The sequence below is a fragment of the Hibiscus syriacus genome, unplaced genomic scaffold, assembly GCF_006381635.1.
Source record: "Hibiscus syriacus cultivar Baekdansim isolate YM2019G1 unplaced genomic scaffold, ASM638163v2 tig00111314_pilon, whole genome shotgun sequence".
Classification (NCBI taxonomy): domain Eukaryota; kingdom Viridiplantae; phylum Streptophyta; class Magnoliopsida; order Malvales; family Malvaceae; genus Hibiscus; species Hibiscus syriacus.
The window spans coordinates 46,311-70,712 of NW_024063056.1; the positions used below are offsets into that span (position 1 = coordinate 46,311).

Sequence of the window (24,402 nt, forward strand, 5' to 3'; positions counted from 1 at the left end):
TTGATAACACAAATACGAATTAAATATGAACTGACATGATGTCCTTCATTTGTAAACCTTCCTAGCACTTCATACTACATCCTTAAGCTTCTCATTAGCTTTAACATTGCTTGATATTGATTTCAATCATAATCTAAATGAACACCATTTACAAAACATATATATTTCCAACCATATGTTAGAATATTAGTAACATAGGCACACAACATAAAATAAATTCCTAAAAACCTTTCGATGCTCATTTGATACGAATTTCATATACATTAAATGTTGACCTAAATACTTTAAATTGACCAAAAAATCCATTTTTATCCATATTCATCAAAACTTCGTATAACATTGTTCAACTTTCCATTTTAACTACCATTTATGAATTCTTTTGGAATTCATATCAACTTCATATTTTATTCCAAATAGTCCTTTGTCTTTTAGCTTCAATTCAAGTTTCAAACAACTTAATTAAATTTCCAGCCCAATACCTCAACAACTCCACTATTACCACTTAAGTTACTGACTTTCTCAATATTTGTCATTTAATACTCAAATTTTGCCAACTTTTCAAAATAGTCAAATTTCACATTCTAACATCAAATTTAATATTCTAACTTTCAATTCCAGCATAGTATATTATCTTTCTAATATTTTCACACAAACCCCATAATTTTACATAATTGTCTAATAGGCCCCAAACTATTATAAAATTACAAAATGGCCCAAATAACTTTCTAAAGCTTGTAGAACATTTCAAACATCATTTCTAAGCATAGGGAAAATTTTCACATTTCCCCCAATTAATTCCTTAGGGTCGAATATCATAGTGGTTAGGATTCTTGATTTTCACTTGATTCAAACATGGATTCCACCTCTAAACAACATTTCAAGGCTTCTACAATCAAAGTCCTAACATAATTTAACCAAATCAAAATTTTCTTAAAACCCTAGGTAATCCCCAACATCAAAAACATAAAAATATTTCATCAAATCCTCAAAATCAATAAATCCTACATAAATCCTAATTTCAAAACTCATCATATAAGCATGATCTGCATGTAATATTTATACCAAATGATAGAGAATTTCAAGGGGATTAATTATCTATCTAATAGCTTAATCCAAAAATCAATCGAATAAGCTTAAAAATAAAAATAAAAATAAAATAAAATTCTTACCTTGTAGCTATGGTGGTGCACGTTTTGAGGCCGGAAGAAACTGAAATTTTCTAATTTTTCTTCAATTAAAACATAATACACTTGGCTTAATCTAATATAAATGAATTTAAAATTCATTTAATGTAAAATTATCATTCTACCTTAATGAAACATGATAATTTCAACTTGCCATTGCATTATCATCCCTTTTAATATTCTAAAGTCAAATATGAACAAATAAAAATCACTTTTCAACTTTTCCGTTTCAATTTTTCAAAAACTACAATTTAGTTACTAAATTTTTGAATTTCAGCTAAATATATAAAATCAACTTCAATTCCACTGATCCACATTAAATTTCACTGTTCTAAAATTTGAAAATAATATTTCCAACCTTTATTTATCATCCTTCAATTTTTTGTTAAATTTCGGTTCGATTTCCTTTCGTACTTTATTGTTTTATAGCTTTTAACACTTTCTGGATCAAAGTTTTGATTTCGAAGAAAACGTCATTATTGGAGTTGAACTATTTATTTACGGGGTAAAAATACATAACTTTTGAAATTACCCTTTTGGTCCCTAACTTTTTCAACTTTCTACTTTGGCCACTAAACTTTTAAAATTTATGTTTTGGTCACTAACCAAATTATGGGGTATTACATGAAATTAGTTAACTTTCTACTGGTCACTGACCAATGACCATATAGGATTTTCTCTGTTCTCTTTAATCATGGTAAATTCAACTATATATTCCTATGTTTTGCACTATTTCTTAAAAGTTGTCGTGTATCTTTGGCAGCTCTGTGTCCAAAAGGCAATTTGTTGAAGTTCTATAGTGGTATTTAAGAGGAGATCAATTTTTGTTTAAATTATTAAATGGGCCGATAATTTTTTATCGTAATTTGAGAGAGAGAGAAAAAAGGTCAATTTATCAGTAATTAACGCTGGATTGAGTTTGAAGATTCCGGAGTCCTCACCCTCTTGATACGAACACTGTTTTCTTAAGCATTGGTTTTGTTTCCAATTAATAGACATGTACCTTACTGTCCCTTTTTAATTATATAATGTTTTCAATTTTTGTATGTTCACAATTAAACTTGCCATGAACTTGGGGTGGGGGACAGCCAAAACAAAAATATATATGTAGAACAGTTAGACAAAAATCAGTAACAGCCAAAGATTAAAGGGAAACGAAGAGTTGATTGAATTTATCCCCTTAATTACATAGCAAGCAGAAAATAAATGTCTAAAGGAAAAATGTAAAAATAACTTTTGATTAAAAGAAAAAGCAAATAAAGGGGTAAAAATAATAGTAGAAAATATTGAAAATGGATAGTTGGATACTGCATAGCCTGAATCAAACCTTACTCACTGCTGATCTAGCCTGCTTACAAGAGCAGATTTTAGGCCTTCATCGGTTGTCAATCCATCAGGAACCCTAACGACAATATCCTGCAGCATGACATCGTTAACACACGACATGCTTGCATGATGGATCTGGAACTCCAGGTCTCGAAGGACACAGATTAACCTAGCAGCTGGGTTGTTCACGTTCTCTGATTGAACCCTAATCATTGCATCATTTCCCATGATCTTGACGTCCAGTTCCAGCCCACTGGATCCATCAGTTCCGGATGACGAATCGCTTGGCCTGGTTGCTTGCTCTTCGGAAGTGGTGGTGGTGCTTTGGTTATCCATAGTGTTATCGACCGTTTCTACCTTCACTTTCTTACACTCTTTCTGAAGCTGAGACTCCAGTTCTTCAATCTTCAGCTTTAGCTCGTTGATGTAGGAGACAGCGTCAGATAAGAGCGATGCTTTGTCCATGCGCGACACGTTCGGGACTACTGCTCGGAGAGCGTAGAACCTGTGGTTTAGCTTCTCACGGCGTTGCCTCTCGGCTTCCACGTGGTTCAACGGGGTCTCTCGTCCGAGCCCGGGTTTCCTCCCTCTTTTCTTTGGGGTTCTCTTCTCTACGTTATTCATTGCAAGTAATGGAAAATCTGAATCTGAATGCTCTGAATCCGCATAAGAAGGTTGCCCAAGTTTCGAGGAGGAATCTTTCTTGGTTTGGTTACTCTTGTTATTGTTTTCTTGCTTTGTTTTTATATCAGGGCTGGCATCATCATCTTCTTGAACACCGGCTATTATTCCGATGTCTGCAAACGAGATGTTTCTATCAAGGAACTGGATCGGACCAGGGGTTAGATTCGGATTTGATTGTTTCGGAACCAAACCAATGAGATCGGATCCGAATAGGGATTTCACTTGCTGGATTAAACCCCAATTTTCCCTGATCATTTCCGAGGATCCTAGCTCAACAACACCGCAAGAAGTAGGAATACAAACCAGTGTGTCAACGCCATGCGTTTGTGCTTCTCGAGCTCTTTCACAATTGTAAAACTGCAATTCATGAGCACCAGTTAGCCAAATCAAAGACCCAGTACTAAGAGCCTTGCCTGGAATCCCATCTCCGGCGGAGAAAGACCGAGTCATCGACATCATATAGAACCATTCAACATCGGTGATATCGGTTCCGTCGAGCATGGACATATTGATGTCGTGATTGTCCCCGATAAGCGCTTGGATTCCCTTCATCACCTTTCTTCGATCATTGTGCAAGCCATGGACATTGGAACTCAGTTTCGGAGACATATCTTTGGTGCATTGAAGATAACCATCTCCCCAAGCCAAGAACAAACGACCTAGATCATCGTTTAATGTCTGCCAAAACACAGCGTACGCCCACAAATTTTGCTGGCTCTGGATCATAAATTGAAGCCTCTGCTGGAGAGTTGAAGGTGCAGATTCTTGAGAAAATGAAACCAGAGAAGAAGATGAAGATGGGGAGATTATTAGATCTTCCATGGCTGAAGGAAAATTTGGTTGGTGGAATCGAATGGAAAATAGGTGTAGGGTTTACAAGGGCAGGTTGAAGAAGCCTAAAATTGGTGTATGTAGGTGGGGGAAACAAACTCTCCGAATTTAAGCTATTAGGTGTGTCACTATTGGCACCACAAGCACATGAATTTGATAGCGATTGGCCCAGTGACCACTTATGCCTGTGGGCTCCCCTTCACTCTTTACATTAATCATCTTTTTATTCTTCTTTTATCATTCCATACAAAATTCAATTAATACCCATTTTACTAATTGGTGTGTCGTATTAACTATTTCTTAATTTGGTTAAATAAAATGTTATATTTTCAAGATAATATTTAATATTTTAATTTTAATATTGTAAACTAGGTTAAGCTATACATTTAGTACCTAAAGTGTTACTTTTGTTCCATTTTAGTATTCATATTTTATTTTATTTTTCAAAATCATACATAACATTTAGTTTATATTTCAATTTTAGTATCATATCATTAAAAATTTAATGGTGATATTAACATGTTAATGTAAGATAATATCATATCACCATTGAAAAATAAAAAAAAATATAACATCAATAATTCTATTAAGTTTTTAACAATTAAATATCAAATTAAAACTTAAACTAAATACTAATAATAGTTTAAAAATAAAGTTTTGAGTACCAAAATAGAACAAAAGTAATATTTTAAGTATTAAACGTGTAGTTTAACAAAATAAATTCAATTGAAAATATATTTTAACTTGATAATTGAAAATAAGAAAGCATATTTATTTGGATTACATTTAGGATCATATATTTAATATAAAAATTCTTTAGGAGAAATTATTTAATATTTATATAGATTTGGATTCATGTTAATTTATTAAATTTAAAATTGATATTAGCAATACAATTTCACATAAATAAGAAAAACTCGAATAAAAAAATTCTAAAAATAAAGCGATTTCAATTTGTAACTACGCGAGTGGTGGAACCTAATTAAGACAAATGTGTTGGGATCTTATTTTGTTGTCAAATTTATAATACTTATTTAGAAAAAATGTCATTTTCCCCCTTAATGACAAGACGTGACTGTAAAATGTCGAGGCAATTAAATCATTTATATTTGATTGAAATCGGACAGACAATATTAATTGGGCAATCGACAAAGTCATAGTAAATGAATCTTGGTCCACTTTCTTTCATATTAACCACGTGCAACAGGGGCCCAGCGATTGATAAATAAATTAAGCGGTAATTACTAACATTTATATTTATGATATATAGTTTTATGTTTTATATAAAACTTATATTATGTTATATGTGACATTAAACATTCATATAATGGTAGTTTTTATTTTCGAATTCAAAACTTTACGAAATAAAAAATAATTTTGTGCCTCCTAAAATCTTTTTGTTTGAGTTGTAAAGGTAAAATAAATATATTAAATGTAGGCTATCATTCATGGACTGTGGTCCTACACCACGTTTCAAAACGTGTTTTTTAGATAAACTCTGAAAAAGTGGAAATTTGCGGCTTGTCCTTTAGGGAGAGGCCAGTTTCTTTCTTTAATTTGAAAATATTCACAGTAATCCTACACTAAAATTTCGTGTAAAATTAAGGTTTTCATACTGCGAGATGAGACTACCTAATCAAATATATATTTAAAAAATATTGTTTATTATATTCCTTCCTTAAAAACTACACCTTCTCAATCTAATAATAATATATTGCAATTTGCAAAAATATACATTAAAGAATCTAAAAAAGGATGATAAATGAAAAGCTATTTGTGTTTTTGGAAAGTAACATACATCATTTTCCCATTAGATGACTATTTGATATATCAAGAGTTTAATTTTTTAACTTTTTTAATTTGAGTTAAGAGATAGTTATATTTTATTAATTGACATTTAATAAATAAATAAATAAATGATATATACATATTTTAATTTCATTTGTGCTATAAAAATATACCAAGGTTTATTTCTCAATCCGTTGAGGGGTAAAAATAGAATTAAATACAATATTAAAGTAAACATCATTTGTATAATGACTATTATCTTATACACCGACAATAAAGGAAAATATTTTTACAAGGAGATTATATTGATATTATTAATCTTATTTATGATTTAGGGATTAAAATCATAATATTTTACAATGATATATATATATATATATATATATATATATATATATATATATATAGTTCAAGAAGAGATGTAACTGCTATATTTTCATATACAGAAGAGTACAAAGTTGTTGTTTATATACAACCATTGACAACTAACTACCAAGACTAACATAAATCTAACTAAGCTAACTAATTAACTTATAATCAGTTAAATTGAACAATGATAAACCTGAATATTCTCCTCAAGGCGGGACTATATGGATCGAGGAGGCTCAACTTGTCAACAAAGGCGCGATGCAAAGGAGACCGGAGAGTCTTTGTAAATACGTCAGCTAGTTGATCAGAAGACCAGACATGAAAAAGTTTAAAAAAAATAGATTTAACCTCGTCACACACAAATGACAATCGACCTCAATGTGTTTAGTCCTTTCATGAAAAACCTGATTAGTCAACAAATGAATTGCAGCGTGGTTATCAAAAATTACCAAGCATGATAAATGGAAATGAGAAAAGAAGTCATCAAAGAAGCTATCCAGACCAACTCCCAAGCAGCCACAGCCACAGCACGATACTCAACCTCGTAGGAAGAACGTCTAACAATGGCTTTCTTTTTTGACTTCCATGAAACATGGTTATTAACAAGAAAAACACAAAAACCAAACGTACATCATCGAGTATCTGAGCAAGAAGTATAGTCAGAATCAACAAATATACTTCGTTGATCAGTAGAATCCACTGGAAAAAAATAAACTCAGTCCATGCGGTTATTTTATGTAAGCTAGAAGATGTTTCAAGGCTGTCATATAAGGTAACCGAGGGGAAGACACAAACTAACTTAACAAGTGCACAGTATGAACAATGTCAGGTTTGGTGTTGGTTAAATATAGGAGACGACCTATCAGCCATCAATATTCTTAGGGATCAGGAACTTATTCCCCTTCAGCTGCACTCAACTTCAAAGAAAGAACCATGAGACATTCAACCGGTTTGATACCTAAACAACATGTGTCCTAAAGCAACTGTAAGGCATACTTTCTTTGAGATAAAGAAATTCCTGAAGCATTGTGAGCTATCTTAAAACCAAGGAAGTAACATAAAGGCTCCAACTCCTTTAGCTTGAAATATTGTTTCAAAAGATCTTGAACCTCATTGAGTAATCGTAAATCAGCTCCATCAATGACAATGTCATCCACATAGACCAAGAGGGCAAAAAATGTTTCATTAGAACCTTTATTAAACAACGAATGCTCAACAGACGATTGTTGAAAACCAAGTGTGATAAGTCTATTTCCTATGTGTGATTTCATGGTTCTATAGTTACAGGCATGTAGATGTCATGATTATTATGAGCACATGCATAACAGACACATATTAATATATGCGATAATATATGTTATGTGATCCATGTGAACCTAATAGAATAATGCACATGTTGTATGATAAGATATAAGTGATTATATGCACATGTTATATATATTATGATATAGAACCTATGTGATTACATGAGAAATGATATGAGCTATATAAGTATATGTATATGTAAGGATTTGATTGATTAAATGAACATGTGAAACCTGTAATTAGTAAAGCCCATGTTATGTGAGTTGTAGGTATAATTGATATGCCAAGAGTCAAAGGTTCTACGCGGTCTTTCGGGACATATATGTAATCCTTTAGAACATATATGTAGTCCTTCGGGACACATATTTGGTCATTTGGAACATATATGTGGTCCTTATAGACAATTCTATGTGGTCATTTAGGACATATATGTGGTTCTTCAGGATAATTCTACGAGGTCCTTTGGGACAATGTTATATGGCACTCAGTGCAAATTTATACGAGCTGTGGTGACAAGATTTGTGCACAACCTCAATGCACTCATATACCTAGTTCTCAGTAATGTACATTAGCTAATAAACGATATAAAAAGAATTATTGTTATGATGAAATTTTATGTTATTGTTTGTTCCATGTATGATTTTACCTGTCATTGTTGAGTAGACATATAATAATTGTTATTATATAATGAAATTATAGGATTGCATATTCCATGAGTTCACCATTACATTATTGTATATTATGCCTCACTAAGTCTGTGACTTAGCGTGTGAGTATTTCACACGTAGGATCCAAGAAGTCTGGAAAGCAGGAGTAGGCAGCAAAGACAACATAACTCCTTCAAATATCAGATCAAAAATAACTTAAACAGTATGTTCTTTTGTTATATTAATCAGTGTTGGCATGTAATTAAAGGTTTAAGTTGTATATACTCTGATCGGTTTATAAACATTTTGTATTAAACTCATGTAAATTATTCAGTTTTTAAATATAAGTTTAAATTTTCCACTATTTTGTATAAGTACATTGATTTGACAAGTAAATGTAATACTTCGGACTCGTATTCGAGTTGGATACGGGTTGGGGTGTTACATTTAATGGTATTAGAGCTATGATTTAGCCGATTCTAGGCAAAAACAGTGGTCAAAAGTGTTTTAAAAAGTTTACATGCCAACAGAATAGTGAATATCTCTTATCTGATATAGTAATGAGTATGATGTCTTGCTAATAGAGTTATATGATTACATCTTACTAGATGTCTGATCGTGAAAGCTACCGAAGTGAAGCGGAAGATGATAGGCATGAGGGTAGTAGCAATTCACATGCCCTGGCCAGGCAAGGTGATGAGCAGACACCTCAGAGAGTGCCTATACAATACCAATATATATTCTTCAGGACTTTGGATACTATTCTGACGCGTTTTCAACCTCCTGATTCATCAACTCATATAATGAATATAGCGAAAGAGTAAAAAGATTTGGGAGCTCCCGAATTTAAAGTTGAAGCCGAGGAAGATTCTATTGCGACGGACCTCTAGCTTAATGATATGAATATCATGTTAGATAGTCTTCACTACTCAGAAGTGGAGAAATTAGATGGAGTGGTTTCTTTGCTAAGGGGACAAGCTAGAATATGGTGGACGAATGTCACCATGAGAATGACAAGTGACTAAGTGACATGGTCCTTATTCTTGGAAGAGTTCAAGCACAAGTATATCGGAGATCAATTTATATGGTAGATGAAGCAAGAGTTTATGAGTCTGAAGCAGTTGAATCGCACCGTGTATGAATACGAATGCGAGTTCAATAAATTGAGTCGTTTTGCTACTAAGCTTATTCTAACAGAAAAAGATGCATGTGAATGGTTTGTGGAGGGCTTGTGCCCTAGACTGAAGGATATGATAATCGTTTTGAATCTGTCTTCGTTCAAAGAGGTGGTCAATCGTGCTAAAGCTCTTGAGAGAGCTCAGAATGAAAGTTATGGAGAACAAAACATCTAAAAGAACTTGTAACACCCCAACCCGTATCCGGCCTGAATACGAGTCCGAGATGTCACATTGACTTTTCAAAACCTTTTTCTTACAAAATATCAAGACATTTGAACTCTTTTTAAGAAAATACAATAATATATTGTTGAATCATGTTTGTTATAACCAATTTAAGAAAATATACGTTTTATGAACAGTAAAATACGGTATGAACAGTGAACAGTATCGTATGAACAATGAACAGTATCGTATGAACAGTAGTGAATAGAACCGTGAATAATACCTTGCTACAGTACCCCAAATATTAAAATTTCCAGATTATAATAGGGGAACCGATTCCCCTGCTACAGGGAATCGATACCCTTCTACATTACTGCTGCAGTACTTCCGTAAAATACGTATAAATTTATAAAAATATAAGGTTTCATCCGTATAAAATTTCTCTTTACGTATACACATTTAAATCATTATAAATTTCAATCATATGATTTTACAAAACCGATTAAAACATATCAGATTCAAATTTTTGTTTACATACTAACCACTATAAGTATTACAAAATACATACTATTAACTTCTTTTCTGATCTGATGGAAAGGAGAAACTGACATGTCTTGCATAACTTTTACCAATCTTCCTCTTCTTGGAACCTACGCGTGAAATAATCACACGCTAAGTCATTGACTTAGTGAGGCATAAAAAACATAATTAAATGCTAACTGTAACTTCTATAATACATGAACATTGATATTACCTTATCATACCAAAGCATATATTATTTTATGTAATATATACAGACATGCATATATTATGTAACATAACATCATTAACATGCTAATCATTTCTCATTTTATCATCACTAATTTCTTTATATACCATATCAGCATGTAATGTAAACTCTAAATCACACCATTGCATAAACAATTACCGATCTCATATAACAAATACATTTCACTTAAGAATACACACAGTATCACATATGAATCTTGTAAATACTTTTGATGTCTTTTATAGGCCCATGTACATTAATGAGAACTTAACGTATGTGAGTACTATGAGGTTGTGCACTATGTTGTCACCACAGCTCGTATAAATTTGCACCGTAGTGCCACGTAGAATTTGCACCGAAGTGCCGCGTAGAAATGCACCGTAGTGCCATATAAGATTGTCCATAAGGCCACATATAAATTCCTTAAGAATCATATAAATATACCAAGGATCAAGTAGGTGTCTCAAAGACCTCATACATGCTCCAAAGAATACATATACGTCCCGAAGGACCACGTAGAATTTGTCCCGAATGACCGCTTAGACCTTCTACTTTTGGCATGCCAACTATACCTCTAGATCTCATGACATATAACGTGGGCATTATCTTTTATATTTATTACATATTCATATCGGCACATAGTTCACTTACACGTAGAACATTTTCATATTCACATGTCACATAGCTTATACCTTGTTTTTATGTCTTCTCATAGACATATATTTTTCTCACGCAGTCACATAAATCCATATCGCATAACATATATCACATGTGCATGTAATCATATAAATCATATCATATAACTTATATTATATCTCATGTGTTCATGTAAACATGCATGTTATATTTTGTTCACATATGTTCATATATACATCATATAATCCTTTCTTATAGTTCATATTTTATTTCCACATATAGAATATCACATAAATCACATAGCACATATAAGCACATATCAGTTCATATAATCAAGTATACATACATTTCACATCATTCACATCCTTATAATCAATACTCCATACACTATAACTATTGGAAATAGACTTATCACAAGTCCAATTCCTTATAATCTTATAAACTAAAATGCACTCATAAGAATCATATCAATCATATAACATTTTAGAAGTCACTTCTTACCATAATAACTCTGTTACTGGCTCATCGCAAGCCAATGTTTTTTGATAGCATAAGTACAATTAAATTGCACTCACCTTATCCTTGCTTTGATTCGATCTTAATTCTTTGATTATTCTGGAACTTGTTTAGGCTAAATATCTACATAAATATAACATTTCAAAACAACTATTAGAAGCCTAAACCTTAAGCTTGATGTTGATAACTTAAGCCGGTTTAATTAACCAAAATTCCATTTTTCATTTAGGGGGAATTGATACCCCCCATGGGGGAATCTGTTCCCCCTGCACAATCTAGAATTTTCGTTCAAGCCTAGAAATCATTGTTCATTGCACGAAAATTCTCTATTTCCACTTCAATTCTTCATATTTCATCCCCTTTCATATTCTTAACTCAAATATACATACTAAACTAATTTATATCCATTTATTTCATCTTAAACCTCAACATTCTATTCTCCATATAGAAATCAATAATCATGCCAAATTTTCCATGTTATCCAAACTTAATTCTAACACTTCGAACTTCTTATTCTCATAGATGACAAGTCAAATTCAACTTATCAACTCTATTTCAAGATTTTATTCAAGAACTCAAAATCTTTAATCTCTCTTATACCTTTCATCTTGTTATTTTAGAACAAATTAAGGTTTCCTTAAGCTTAATTATCATCTAAAGATCAAAACCCAACCTTTAATTCAACAAATAATCAACAAAATAAAAAACTCTTATCTTTTTCTAGCTTCCACGGTTGGAGAAGAAAAGGAAGAAGAGAAAGAAGAAGATAACTCTTCCCCTACGTGATTCATTCATATAAGGAAAAAATATCATTCTTGTCAAATGACTATTTTACCCTTTAATTCTTTGGATAATTACTAAAAACTTTCAGGAAATATCTCCAAATAAATCATTGAACTATTCAACTATTGTACTTTGACCAACAAATTCTAAAATATTTCAATTTGGTCACTAACTCGGTATTGAGGATGTTACAGAACTGGTGCTTCTTTAAGCTCAATACCATAAAAAAGAGGTAGAGATTCTGGGTTTCGATCTCAGACGACGTCTGATTCAGTTGCATCCTCTACTAGAGGATTAAATCAGATGAGAAATAAACAGACACAATCAGTAGGGTATGCTGTTGGGAGATCAAATCAAGGTTAATCAAGACAGTGTCAGAACTGTGGGAAGAATCATTCTGAAGTATGTTGAATAGTCTCCGGAGCCTATTTTTGATGTGAGGACACATGATATTTCATCTGTGATTGTCCAATGATGGTCGGCGAATCTGCATAGGCTAAATGATCTGCTTCGGCATCTCAAAGAGGACGAGGAAGAGGTAGAAGGAGAAATCAACATGAGTTATCTATTCAACAGGAAGTGCGTACGATTGCTCGGGTATATAATATAAAGACCAATGAAGACCGTGATGATCCGAAGATTATTGCAGGTACTTTCCATTTGTATGATAAACATGTTTTGGTATTGATTGACCTGGTTCTACTTATTCATATATTAGTAGTAAATTGGTGAGAGAGTTGAGAATTCAGCTAGAGTCCAGTAGTAGTGATGTGATAGTGACAAATCCATTAAGGCATAGTGCTCAGATAAATAGAGTGTGTCGAGGGTGTCCCATAAGGTTCAGGGAATTGAATTCCCTACTAATCTGATGGAATTACCCTTTGAGGAATTTAAAGTGATACTGGGAATGGAATGGTTATATCTTTATCATGCCAATATGGATTGTAGACTGAAAAGAGTAACATTTATCAGTTCAGAAGGATTAGAAGTTATAGTGTTCAGTGAAAGATGAAATCTGTTAGCAAATGTAATATCAGTGATATCAGCAAAGAAGTTATTGTTACATGGATGTCAGGGTTTTATTGCTAATGTGATAGATACTAGAACTAAGGAGAAAGGGTTAAAAGAAATTCCCATAGTCAGAGCATTCCCCGATGTCTTTCATGTAGAGTTGTCAGGGTTGCCTCTAGATAGAGAGGTGGAATTTCAAATTGAAGTAATGCCAGAAACAACGCCTATTGTAATGACACCTTACGGAATGGCTCCGAAAGAGTTACAGAAGTTAAAGATTCAGTTACAAGAATTATTGGATAAAAGATTTAGTTACAAGAATTGTTGGATAAAAGATTTATAAGACTAAGTGCGTCAGCTTCGAGAGCTCCAGTGTTGTTCATTAAGAATAATGATGGTTCAATGCGTATTTGCATTGATTATCGACAACTCAACAAGGTGACCATAAAGAATAAGTATGCACTCCCCAAAATTAATGATTTATTTGATCAGTTAAAGAGAGCTTTGATATTCTTGAAGATTGATTTACGTTATGGCTACCATCAATTGATGATTCAGGAGAAAGATATTTCGAAAATGACTTTTAGAATGAGATATAGTCACTATGAATTCATTATTATGTTGTTTAGGGTAACAGATGCGCTAGCTGTTTTTATGGATCTTATGAATAGAATATTTCAACCTTATCTGGACCAGTTAGTAGTTGTTTTTATTGATGATATATTGGTGTATTCGAAGTCTAATGGAGAATATAGTACACATCTGAGGATAGTATTGCAGATTCTACGAAATAAAAAGCTATATGCCAAACTATCTAAGTGTGAGTTTTGGTTAAATGAAGTGGCATTCCTTGGACATGTGATTTTCGCAGAAGGAATTCGGGTTGATCCTCAAAAGATAAAAGCCATTTTAGAATGGGAAATTCCAAGGAATGTGTCTGAAGTTCAGAGTTTTCTGGGGCTCGCAGGTTATTATCGAAGGTTCGTTAAGAACTTTTCGATGATATCTTTGCCTTTGACTAAGTTGATGAGGAAACAAGTAACATTTTCTTGGACTCCTGAGTGTTAAGAAAGTTTTGAAACATTAAAAAAATTTGACAGAAGCTCCAGTGTTGGTCTAACCCGAATCAGGTAAGAACTATGTGGTTTACAGTGACGCATCCCATAATGGCTTAGGATATGTATTTATGCAAGAAGGGAAATAGTAGCTTATTCTTCTAGACAATTGAAACCTCATGAAAAGAACTATCCAATGCATGATTTGGAGTTGGCTGCAGTAATGTTCGCTCTCAAGATTTGGCGTCACTACTTATATGGGGAACATTGATATCTCTATACAAATCATAAAAGCTTGAAGTATCTGATGACTCATAAAGAATTAAACTTGAGGCAGATAAGATGGGTTGAATTCCTAAAGGCAACTCTTTCTCTTTTTCTACTTTTGTTTTTCTATTTTCATATGGTTGTTTTTTTCTGAATGAAAATGAAATATCATTTTTTCTTTGCTTTCTTTTGATTGTTAAAAAAATAAAGAATCAGTGAAGGGAAATACTTTGTGTGTTGTTCTTTTTAGAAATGAAAGTAAAAAAATAAACGAAAAACTTTTGTTTTTTCTCTATTGTTTTATTCGAATAGGGAAGAAGAGAATTCCCTGTTATATTGTTTTGTATGGGTTTATATAGAACCCAAATTACACTGAGGAAAAAAATAAAAAATACAAATTTTATTCTCTATTTTGTCTTGCATGTGATTTATGAGGGAATTGGAGGCCATTGGACTTGCTATGGAAGAACGCTCGGTGCTCTGCTATTCTGCCATCAACCATCTTGACAGAAGATAATCACGGGGAGGGGGCCATAGGCTCACACGAGGGGTGTTATTGTTGTTCACGTGGAGACCATGTTGTGTGTTGTAAGTACTATAAAATTATACGCAATTAATGTGCAAGTATACATAATTGAACATGTAATACAATGATGAGTGAGTATCCTCTCCACAGGGATTGGAATGATCTTGAGTAAAGTTTATGAACTACTCTAAAGTAATTAAGTATAACTAATGGTATTCACAAATGATTATGCCGAGGCAAATGAAATGTATATATATATGGTGGAAGGATAGTAATGTGAATGAGTAACAAAAGGAAATATCTTGGCAAAGGAAAATGGAAAATATAGCAAATAAAAGAAATAACTTGATAATCCTCACATGGGAAACTACTTCGGAAATGATTGATGGGGAGACACTTAAGGAGTTGAAAACTTATCTCTCTAGGTGATTTAGTCTTCTAAAGTTTTACTTTTTCGACTGAGTTGGCTAAAAGTGTTCTCGCTATCTCTAATCATAAGAACCTAAAAAAATATAATGTCACGATATCTCCTCTCAATATCAACTATGGCAACCTACGCTATTGATGACTCGCTACTTCTTTTAGTTGTTGAAATCCTATCTTAGTCCCTCTCAAGTACTAAGGGATTAGGTTATAGTGATTAACTATATCCCATTGTTTATGTTAATCTTACTTAAGTTTCTCTCGAACACTTAAGAATTAATGGCTAGATTTCTCTCAAACATTTAGTTTTCATCTAAGAAATGGACACTCTCATGCTTCCTACAATCTTAGAAGATGAAGTACACATAAACAAAACAAGTAAAATTAAAAGATAAACATTCATCAACCAATAAAATAAAGTTTCAAGCATCCATCAAATGAACTACCACCAAATATAGCTTAGTTTATGGTGGGGTTCGAATAAACCATGGAAAATATCCAATCATTCATTCAAACAGACAACTCAAATAAATTTTAAGGCTTTAACAAAGGAACAAAGGTTGGAGAAGAAGAACACTCGGTGTGCACGGTCGACGCTTCCTCAAACCACCATGAATGTCTATAGCACAAACTTCTCTCGGATGCTTACGTCACTTCCTCGAGCTTCACCAATAGAGGAACACCAATAAAAAATAGAGGAAGAAAAATTGTCGTGTGCAACAAAGAAAATGATTATTTTTCAAGCTTAGCAACCGTCTCCCTTCTTCTACACACTCTCTCTTTCTTGCAAGGAGTCCTTTAATAATAAAAATATATAAGGATATTCTTGGGATTTTTGAACTCAAAATACCCATCATACCCCCAAATTCATTCCTTGGGCGTGAAGTTTATCTTTATATGTAACAGTGGACCCCTTCATGCAGTTACAAGCAACAAACACGTATATGGACAATTGTCCTCTTGTGAAAATATCTCTTTGTCTTTTTATGCACTAGAAATGCCAAGGTATTGCAGTATGCTTCAATCACGACATTCATTCCCAGCTCACCATTTTTGCTTGTTATTTCCTGCACATCACTAAAAAACATGCCTTCATTCTCATACAACACCTTAACAAAATAAAATAACACAACCACCACAAATGAAACTATATGCAACTACATGAATCTAAAATGACCTATATGAACCCTTAGACAAATAATAACTTAAGTGAAAAAGGCCCTAAAAGTAAACTTGTTATGGAGTTATCAGACCATGGCTGAAATGTGTGAATGGGGGACCATCATCGACTGTGGGCATAGTGAGTGCCTAGAATGAGGATGATTTGCCTACTAGAACGTGAGGTAGCGAGGCATGTGGATCAAGACCACTATGCATGTCTTGTTGTTGTGATGATTGAAGAAGCGATGAAAGAACGAACCACTACTAAGGGCTTTGTGGCTTCTCACAAGTTTTCTAATTGGGTCAATTACGCTTTGTCTAGTTGTAATGGATTTGATTGGGTCAATGTAATAGGTCTTTGGATATTTGGGCATGTAATTAGGTTGTTTAATGGACATTTGGTTGGATTTAACAATCATATTTAATATCCACAAATAGAGCTTTAACTTGAATATGAATTTGGGCTCCAAATTATGTTTGCCCAACCCTAAATAAACTCGATTAAGCAAAGACATTGTCAATACCCCAAATACCACTTGGATCTATGCATGAACACTCTTTAAATATATCTTCAATCTAGTTCAACTCGTTCGGACAAAATTAGGGTATTACAATCTCAACTTACCATTATACCTAAAGTTCTATACTCTACCAATATATGAATATTGTGGGAACAAACTTTGGCCATTCAAGAATATCCTCCAAGAAATTCAAAAGTCATTCAACTTATTCTCTAGACTTGTCTAGAACAAGCTCATATTCTATTATGGATTTAATTATATCCATTTTCTTGAGGATTTCTATGACATGACTCCTCTTCCCAATATGAAACATATTTACTTGTGCCTTTATATCTTTAATATCAGAGTATACTTCTAAGGAAGCATGATCTTGTGATAATACAAATATCTGAGATATCTCAGTTCTTTCATAATTGTTTTTCAGAGGTTTGTCATAATGACAATATCTTTGTTTCAACCTTTCATTGAACATCTAGACTTATCTTTATTGATTGTCTTTAATCATCTTCCTTAGTTATATAAGGGAATATATTTTCAAAGAATAAGATATTCTTTGATTTCATTATCACGTTATTGTGAATCTCGGTATTCTTTGATTCATACATAAGATGTTGATATGTCTTGCTATAATCTACATAGTCAATAAAATCCACCGATTTGAGATTTCGTTTCCTTTGATAATGAGATCATTATCTTTACAAGACACCCCATGTTTTTAAGTAATTATAGAAATATTTTCTACATTTCCATAATTCATATGGTGTCTTGTCAACTTTTTTCGGAGATCCTTATTTAAAAGGTAATTAGTTGAAAAACAACTTCCCTCCACATGTTCTGTGATAACCCAGAACTTCTTAGCATTTCGTTCATCATTTCCTTTTTAAGAATTAATTATTCAACTTTGTTACACCATAATAGTGTCACTTTATGAATAATATCATGTTGTGGACACTATTGACCAATTAATGGTTTAATTTATTCACCACCATTGTCACTTCTTACAACCTTAATGATTTTATTGAATTTATAGAGAATAGATTTCTCTATAGCATCACCTTTACTTTTTAGCAAATATATAACAATACTTTTTCCTATCACCAATTAAGGTAATAAAATATTTATTCCTTCTTGTTTGTAAAAGTAGATCATGTTAACCCATTGTTACGACATGAATTCAATTTCCAGAATAAATTTACTTTCAAGATCTCACTTTACAAATATATTGAGATTTAAAGAAATAAACTTAACGATTTATTTGTTTTTACAAATCAGAATCGTGTGAGATTCTCAAGAAAATAAATTCAATGATTTATTTTCTTTTACAAGATAGGAAAATAAATTTAACAATTTATTCCCTTTTACAAACATGAAAATAAATCAAACAATTTATTTCCTTTTAAAATATAGAATCATATAAGAAAATAAATTCAACAATTTATTTCTTTATTCAAAATTTCCGAGAAAATAAATTTAACAATTTATTAACTTTACAAAAAAGAATCATTTAAGAATATAATGAAAATAAATTTAACAATTTATTTTTTTAGATGATAGAATCATCCACGATTCTCAATAACATAAATTCGATAATTTATTTTCCTGACAAAATTAAAATCATTCAAGATTCCAAAGAAATAAATTCAACAATTTATTTTTTTACAAAGTTATAATCATTTAAGATTCTCAAGGAAACAAATTCAACAATCTATTTTCCTTATAAAGTTATAATCATTTAAGATTCACAAGGAAATAAATTCAACAACCTATTTTCCTTACAAAGTTAGAATCATTAAAGATTCTCAATGAAATAAATTTAACTATTTATTTTTCCTTACGAAGTTAGAATCAACACAAGATTCTAATAATAAAATAAATCCATTATTTCTTTATATTCTGTTAACCGATGGGATTAGTAACACTAAAACCCAAAGTATATATATATATATATGTCACAACAACTCGATTCTGTTTAACAAACAAAAATTAAAAGGAATTAATCCTTTAATTTTACCAACCCAATAATCAAAAGGAACTAATCATTTGATTTTAATTTTCACAATTCAATAATCGAAAGGAACTAATCCTTTGATTTTACTTTTGACAATCTAATAATCAAAAACTTTGGATCAAACTTTAAGTCCGTTTGTATCTACAAAATTTCTCGAAAGAAATTTTTAGTACAATAATAAAATTTATAGTATTTCCAAAAACATAAACAATAATTGCTATAACATTTAATAATAATTATAAAGTATTATTTATTCATGTCATATTTAATATTCCACATTAATAGGCCAAAGGTTATATGGTAATAATAACATACCAGTAATATCATGAACAATATCATGATTAATGCTTACGTGCATGTTTATGGTCAAAATCTTACAATAATGATATTTTCCAATAATACCATAATATAGAAAGAATCACATTGATTCTTTAATTGCTCTACATTTACAGGCAATAACCACATATGGAATTTTTTTATTTTCCATAACCAAAGAATCACATTTATTCTTTTATTTGCGAAAAGGCAAATCACTATGCGATTGTCACCATGCATTTGTGTATTTACACAAGTTGATTCCTCCGTGTGCTAGCAAAGCAATTTGTAAAAAACCATGTACCATTGCACATATATAAATCAACCTCGCTTATCTTTGATTTTTTTATTATCAAACAGAAACAACGTTTCAAACTTAGTAACCAACGTTACTTTGAAGGCAATTTCTATTAAATAGATTTTTTCACTTTGAAATTAAGCAACCCCGTTAAAACGGCAGGATAAATCGCAAAAACGAATTTATTTGTTTATCTAAATTTTTTCAAGATTTTCGAATCGTCTGAGATTTATTTTTCCCAGAAAGGTAGAAGATAGAAGTTTGTCTTAAGATTGTTATTGTTAAAAGGTAATTTTACAGAAAAAGTGCTTCAATTCTTTTATTCATTCTACAAATGATTTAAAAAACTGAGGCCTATATATACACATCCATCAACAGTTATCTAACAAACTAATAAATTAATAACTGCCTAACTAACTAAATAACTGAAATCTAACACTCCCCCTCAAGTTGGTGGTTAAAGATGTTAATTAACCCCAACTTGGAAATCAAGTATTCATGTTGTTGAACTCCCAAGGCCTTTGTTAGAATATCTGCTTGTTGATCTGTTGTCTTCACATACTCTGTTTCAATTATTCCTTCTTGAATCTTTTCTAGTACAAAATGGTAGTCAATTTCAATGTGCTTTGTTCTCTCATGGAAAACTGGATTTGTTGCTATTTGAAGAGCTGCCTTGTTATCACAAATCAATTTAGCTGGTCACATGTTCTTGAACCCAAGCTCACTTAACAGTCCTGTTAACCAAACTACTTCTGCAGCAGTCATTGCCATGCTACGGTATTCTACCTCGGCATATGACCTTGTTATTGTATTTTGTTTGTTGGACTTCCAAGACAACAAGGAGTCTCCTAGTTTCACACAAAAACTTGTTATTGACCTCCTAGTAGTCAGGCAAGTCGCCCAATCTTAGTTACAAAAAGCCTGAAGTTGGCATTGACTTTCTGCACTTAGCAACACTCCTTGACCTGGTCTGTCTTTGATATGCCTGACCACCCTCAAAGCTGCTTCCAAGTGTAATTTCCTTGGTTGCTGCATGAACTGGCTCAGTAGTTGTACTGAATAAGCAATATCAGGTCTTGTGTTAGTGAGGTAGATTGACTTCCCAATCAACCTTTGATAACTTGTTTTGTCTTCTAACAACTCATCTTCAGAAGCCAGTTTTTATTCTGTTCCAAGGGAGTTGCAGCGGGCCTTGCAACCCTAATCCAGTTTCTTCAATTAACTATAATGCATATTTTCTTTGGCTTATAATTATTCCCTTTTCTGATCTCAATATTTCTAAACCAAGAAAATACCTTAGTTCACCCAGGTCTTTCATCTTAAAGTTTCTATTCAGAATATCTTTGAGTTCTTGAATCAGTCTACTGTCATTTCCAGTTATCAAAAGATCATCCACATATATGAGCATTATGACAATTTTGCTTCCTTGTAACTTAGTAAACAATGAGTAGTCAAACTTACTTTGAGAATAACCTGCCATTAGAAGAGCCTCTGTCAGCTTCATGTTCCATTGTCTCGAAGCCTGCTTTAGCCCATATAATGATTTTTGTAGTCTACACACCCTGGTCTCCCCCTGACTGCAAAAACCATCAGGCAGGACATGTAAGAAAAGCGGGTGATTGAAATCAATGGTAGAAGTTTCCATCACTGCAACAGAGGAAAAAACACCAAATCAATTTTGACCAAAAAGAAGAGAGTCACGGGAAGTAATCTGACTCATGATACCATGTTAAAAGGTAATTTTACAGAAAAAGTGCTTCAATTCTTTTATTCATTGTACAAATGATTTACAAAACTAAGGCCTATATATACACATCCATCAACAGTTATCTAACAAACTAACAAATTAATAACTGCCTAACTAACTAAATAACTGAAATCTAACAGTTATAGGTATAACAATCCGATACGAAAAGAACATAAAAAACAAATATTTTATAGATCCACAATTTGCTTCCATGGTGATTTATACAAGTTGCGTCAAACAACATTCAATTGTTCGGCATGATCTCGTCGTACAATTCGTGTACATAAATCAAGAATAAAACAAACACAATTAATAACATGAAAAATATTCGATTAAATAATTTGAATAGAAAACAATAAATATATTAATAGAAATAAGTTGAGGCCTACAATTATGCAGTTTCCTTAAAATAGATTTTCGGTCACTCCTTGATGCTCTAGATCTTTGGTCGTCTGTCTCACAGGATACAACAACTAGATGATCAACTCACAGTAGTACAACTGCCGAGATCATGAACTATTCTTTATCTTCGCCTATCACCAAAACTAGAGAAAAGAATTCATTTGAATTGATTTTTGAGTTTTTTTAATTGTGTTTAACCTAGTAGGTTAACACGGTATATACATGGAGTTCATATTGTGAATAATTGGAAATTTTTGACCTAATGAAGCATTAATGAAAATCAAGCAATTAAGCAATTTCCAAAATTATTGTTTGATTAAATGAACTTTTTAATATTTATCATTTTAATTCCAAAACAGATTTTGAAAAGATATTTTCTATTTAAGGAAAATATATCGCATTGGGTTAAAATATCCGGAAGCCCACAAAGAGCTAGACCGGTTTGGACATTCACGTTACCCACATAGTGCACGTATGCACATTTACGAACCAACAATCGGTTCCACATTTTCCTTAACAATGTTGAATCAATTTCTCATTGAAAGCTCCAAAATTATCAAAAATTTGTCCAACAATGGATTAGTTGTGGTTCATAGAAACGTGCATTAAATCACCCTCTTCATTCATTCTCAGTGAGGTCCATGATTCTTACTGTACACAACGACATAGCATAGCATGCAGAGTTTGATTGAATGTTGATCTTGTCTTTTACCAATACATCACTGTCGATTTTAGACGGTTGAGTAGGGGATAGCTTCCACATTTTATTGCATCAAGACAAACGCATTACTGTGGGGCATGTTTTGATTGTGACATCCTCTTCACCACACATCACAACCTTTTCTCTCAAGTTAATTTGGCTAATTAAGGAATTTAAACATTCTGATCTTGTTAATTTTTCTTCTTCTTTTGTACTTATAAATGTCCTCAGGCTTAGGCTCAGGGCCTCCATCCATTCACTGTCATCCCCAATGAATTTGCAATTACATACATCATCTTTCAAATTGCAATTTACCTCAATGCTCTATTCGTTTTCTCCACACTATTCATCCTTCACATTTGTTTTTTTTTCGATACTGTTAGTTAGTATTACAGATGAATATAATACTAATTCAGTTAAGAAATCATCAAAATTTTCTAAATAGTGGTGATTAATATTAAGGTAAAATACACCAATAATCCTCGCATTGTTATTTTTTATGGTTTTGATCTATAAACTTTCAAAATTAGATAGTCATTCGTTCGTCGCCTTTGTTTTCCTAGGATGTCAAAGGTTACTTTTTAGCCGTGTTTGTCTTCGTGTCTCCCCTGAGGTATACATCTCTTTTACCTACGATTAAGTCTTATTTTAACATGATATACAAATATTACCTGAATTTGCATTTTTTTGGATTGGGATGCAATAGTTTTAAAAGTAATTAATTGTTTCTTTTGAAAAATAATTTCGTCTTACGAATATCACTTGACTTTACAAATTGTATTATTTGATTGGGCTGTAATTGATGTCATTGTCATTTATATTTTTAGGAGTTTTAGACATTTCAAAATTTTAAATAATTTTATGATTTTTAAAAAAAAAAACTATAATTTTTTATATTTTCTAAAAATATTTATAATTTTTTTTATTGATAAATAAGGTATATATTAATGTTATTGGATATGGTTGATTCAAATAAATAGGTTAAGGTGATTATAAATGGTTGAATTCTTTTAATTTAAGAGGAGAATCGTAATTGATGTGATTATAAATGGTTGCATTCTTTTAATTTGGAAGGAGAATCGTAATTGATAAAAATGATGGTTAATCGGTGTTAATTTTGATGGTGATACAACAAATATATTTATGTATAGGGCTGAGGCTCTTATTTTGTACTTTTATTAAGAATTGGCCCATGTCCCCTACCCTTTTACAAATAATAACTTGGATCTAGAGTTCTTATTTTGTAATCTTATCAAGAATTGACTCATGTCTAGGAATAGAAAAATGAGTTTATGTATGTTAGTGTCTGGTTGGAGAGATGATATAATTAGTTATGGCAACAAGTGTTTGTAACGAATAAAATAATAAAAATAATATATGTTATATGAAACAATTATTTACGTAATATACGTTGGTATATTACATTCATTAAGTAATTTTTTTGTCCCATTCAAAGCTTCAATCTTGATTAATCTAGACTGATCAGGGTCGGACACCTGGTTCTGATTGGTGTGTTTCTTAGTAGGGATTTTTTGCATACACAAGGACTCTAACCCGAGACTTTTCTTAAGTAATATCAAGCTGCTTGTCACTTGAACCAACCCGTTAATAGTGTTTCAAATGTATCATTTAATCACATTTGTAACAAAATTTAATCATTCATTATAAGATAATTAATGATAAAAACTTAATTTAACAATTCTAATGAATGATTTTTATTATATGATTAAGTGACGTAATTCGAATGAAAGTAATATAAATTAACTTGGTGTACTCGTTTCATATAATAC

The 24,402-nt window shown here is 32.0% G+C and overlaps 1 protein-coding gene across 1 annotated transcript; it reads right to left on the reverse strand.

Moving 5' to 3' along the window:
* Positions 1–2,454: 2,454 nt before the first annotated feature.
* On the reverse strand, positions 2,455–4,080 carry LOC120158475 (transcription factor MYC2-like). The gene has a single exon (XM_039169297.1). The coding sequence runs from the start codon at positions 4,014–4,016 to the stop codon at positions 2,517–2,519; it is 1,500 nt and encodes a 499-aa protein (XP_039025228.1). The 5' UTR covers positions 4,017–4,080; the 3' UTR covers positions 2,455–2,516.
* Between the last annotated feature and the right edge of the window lie 20,322 nt (positions 4,081–24,402).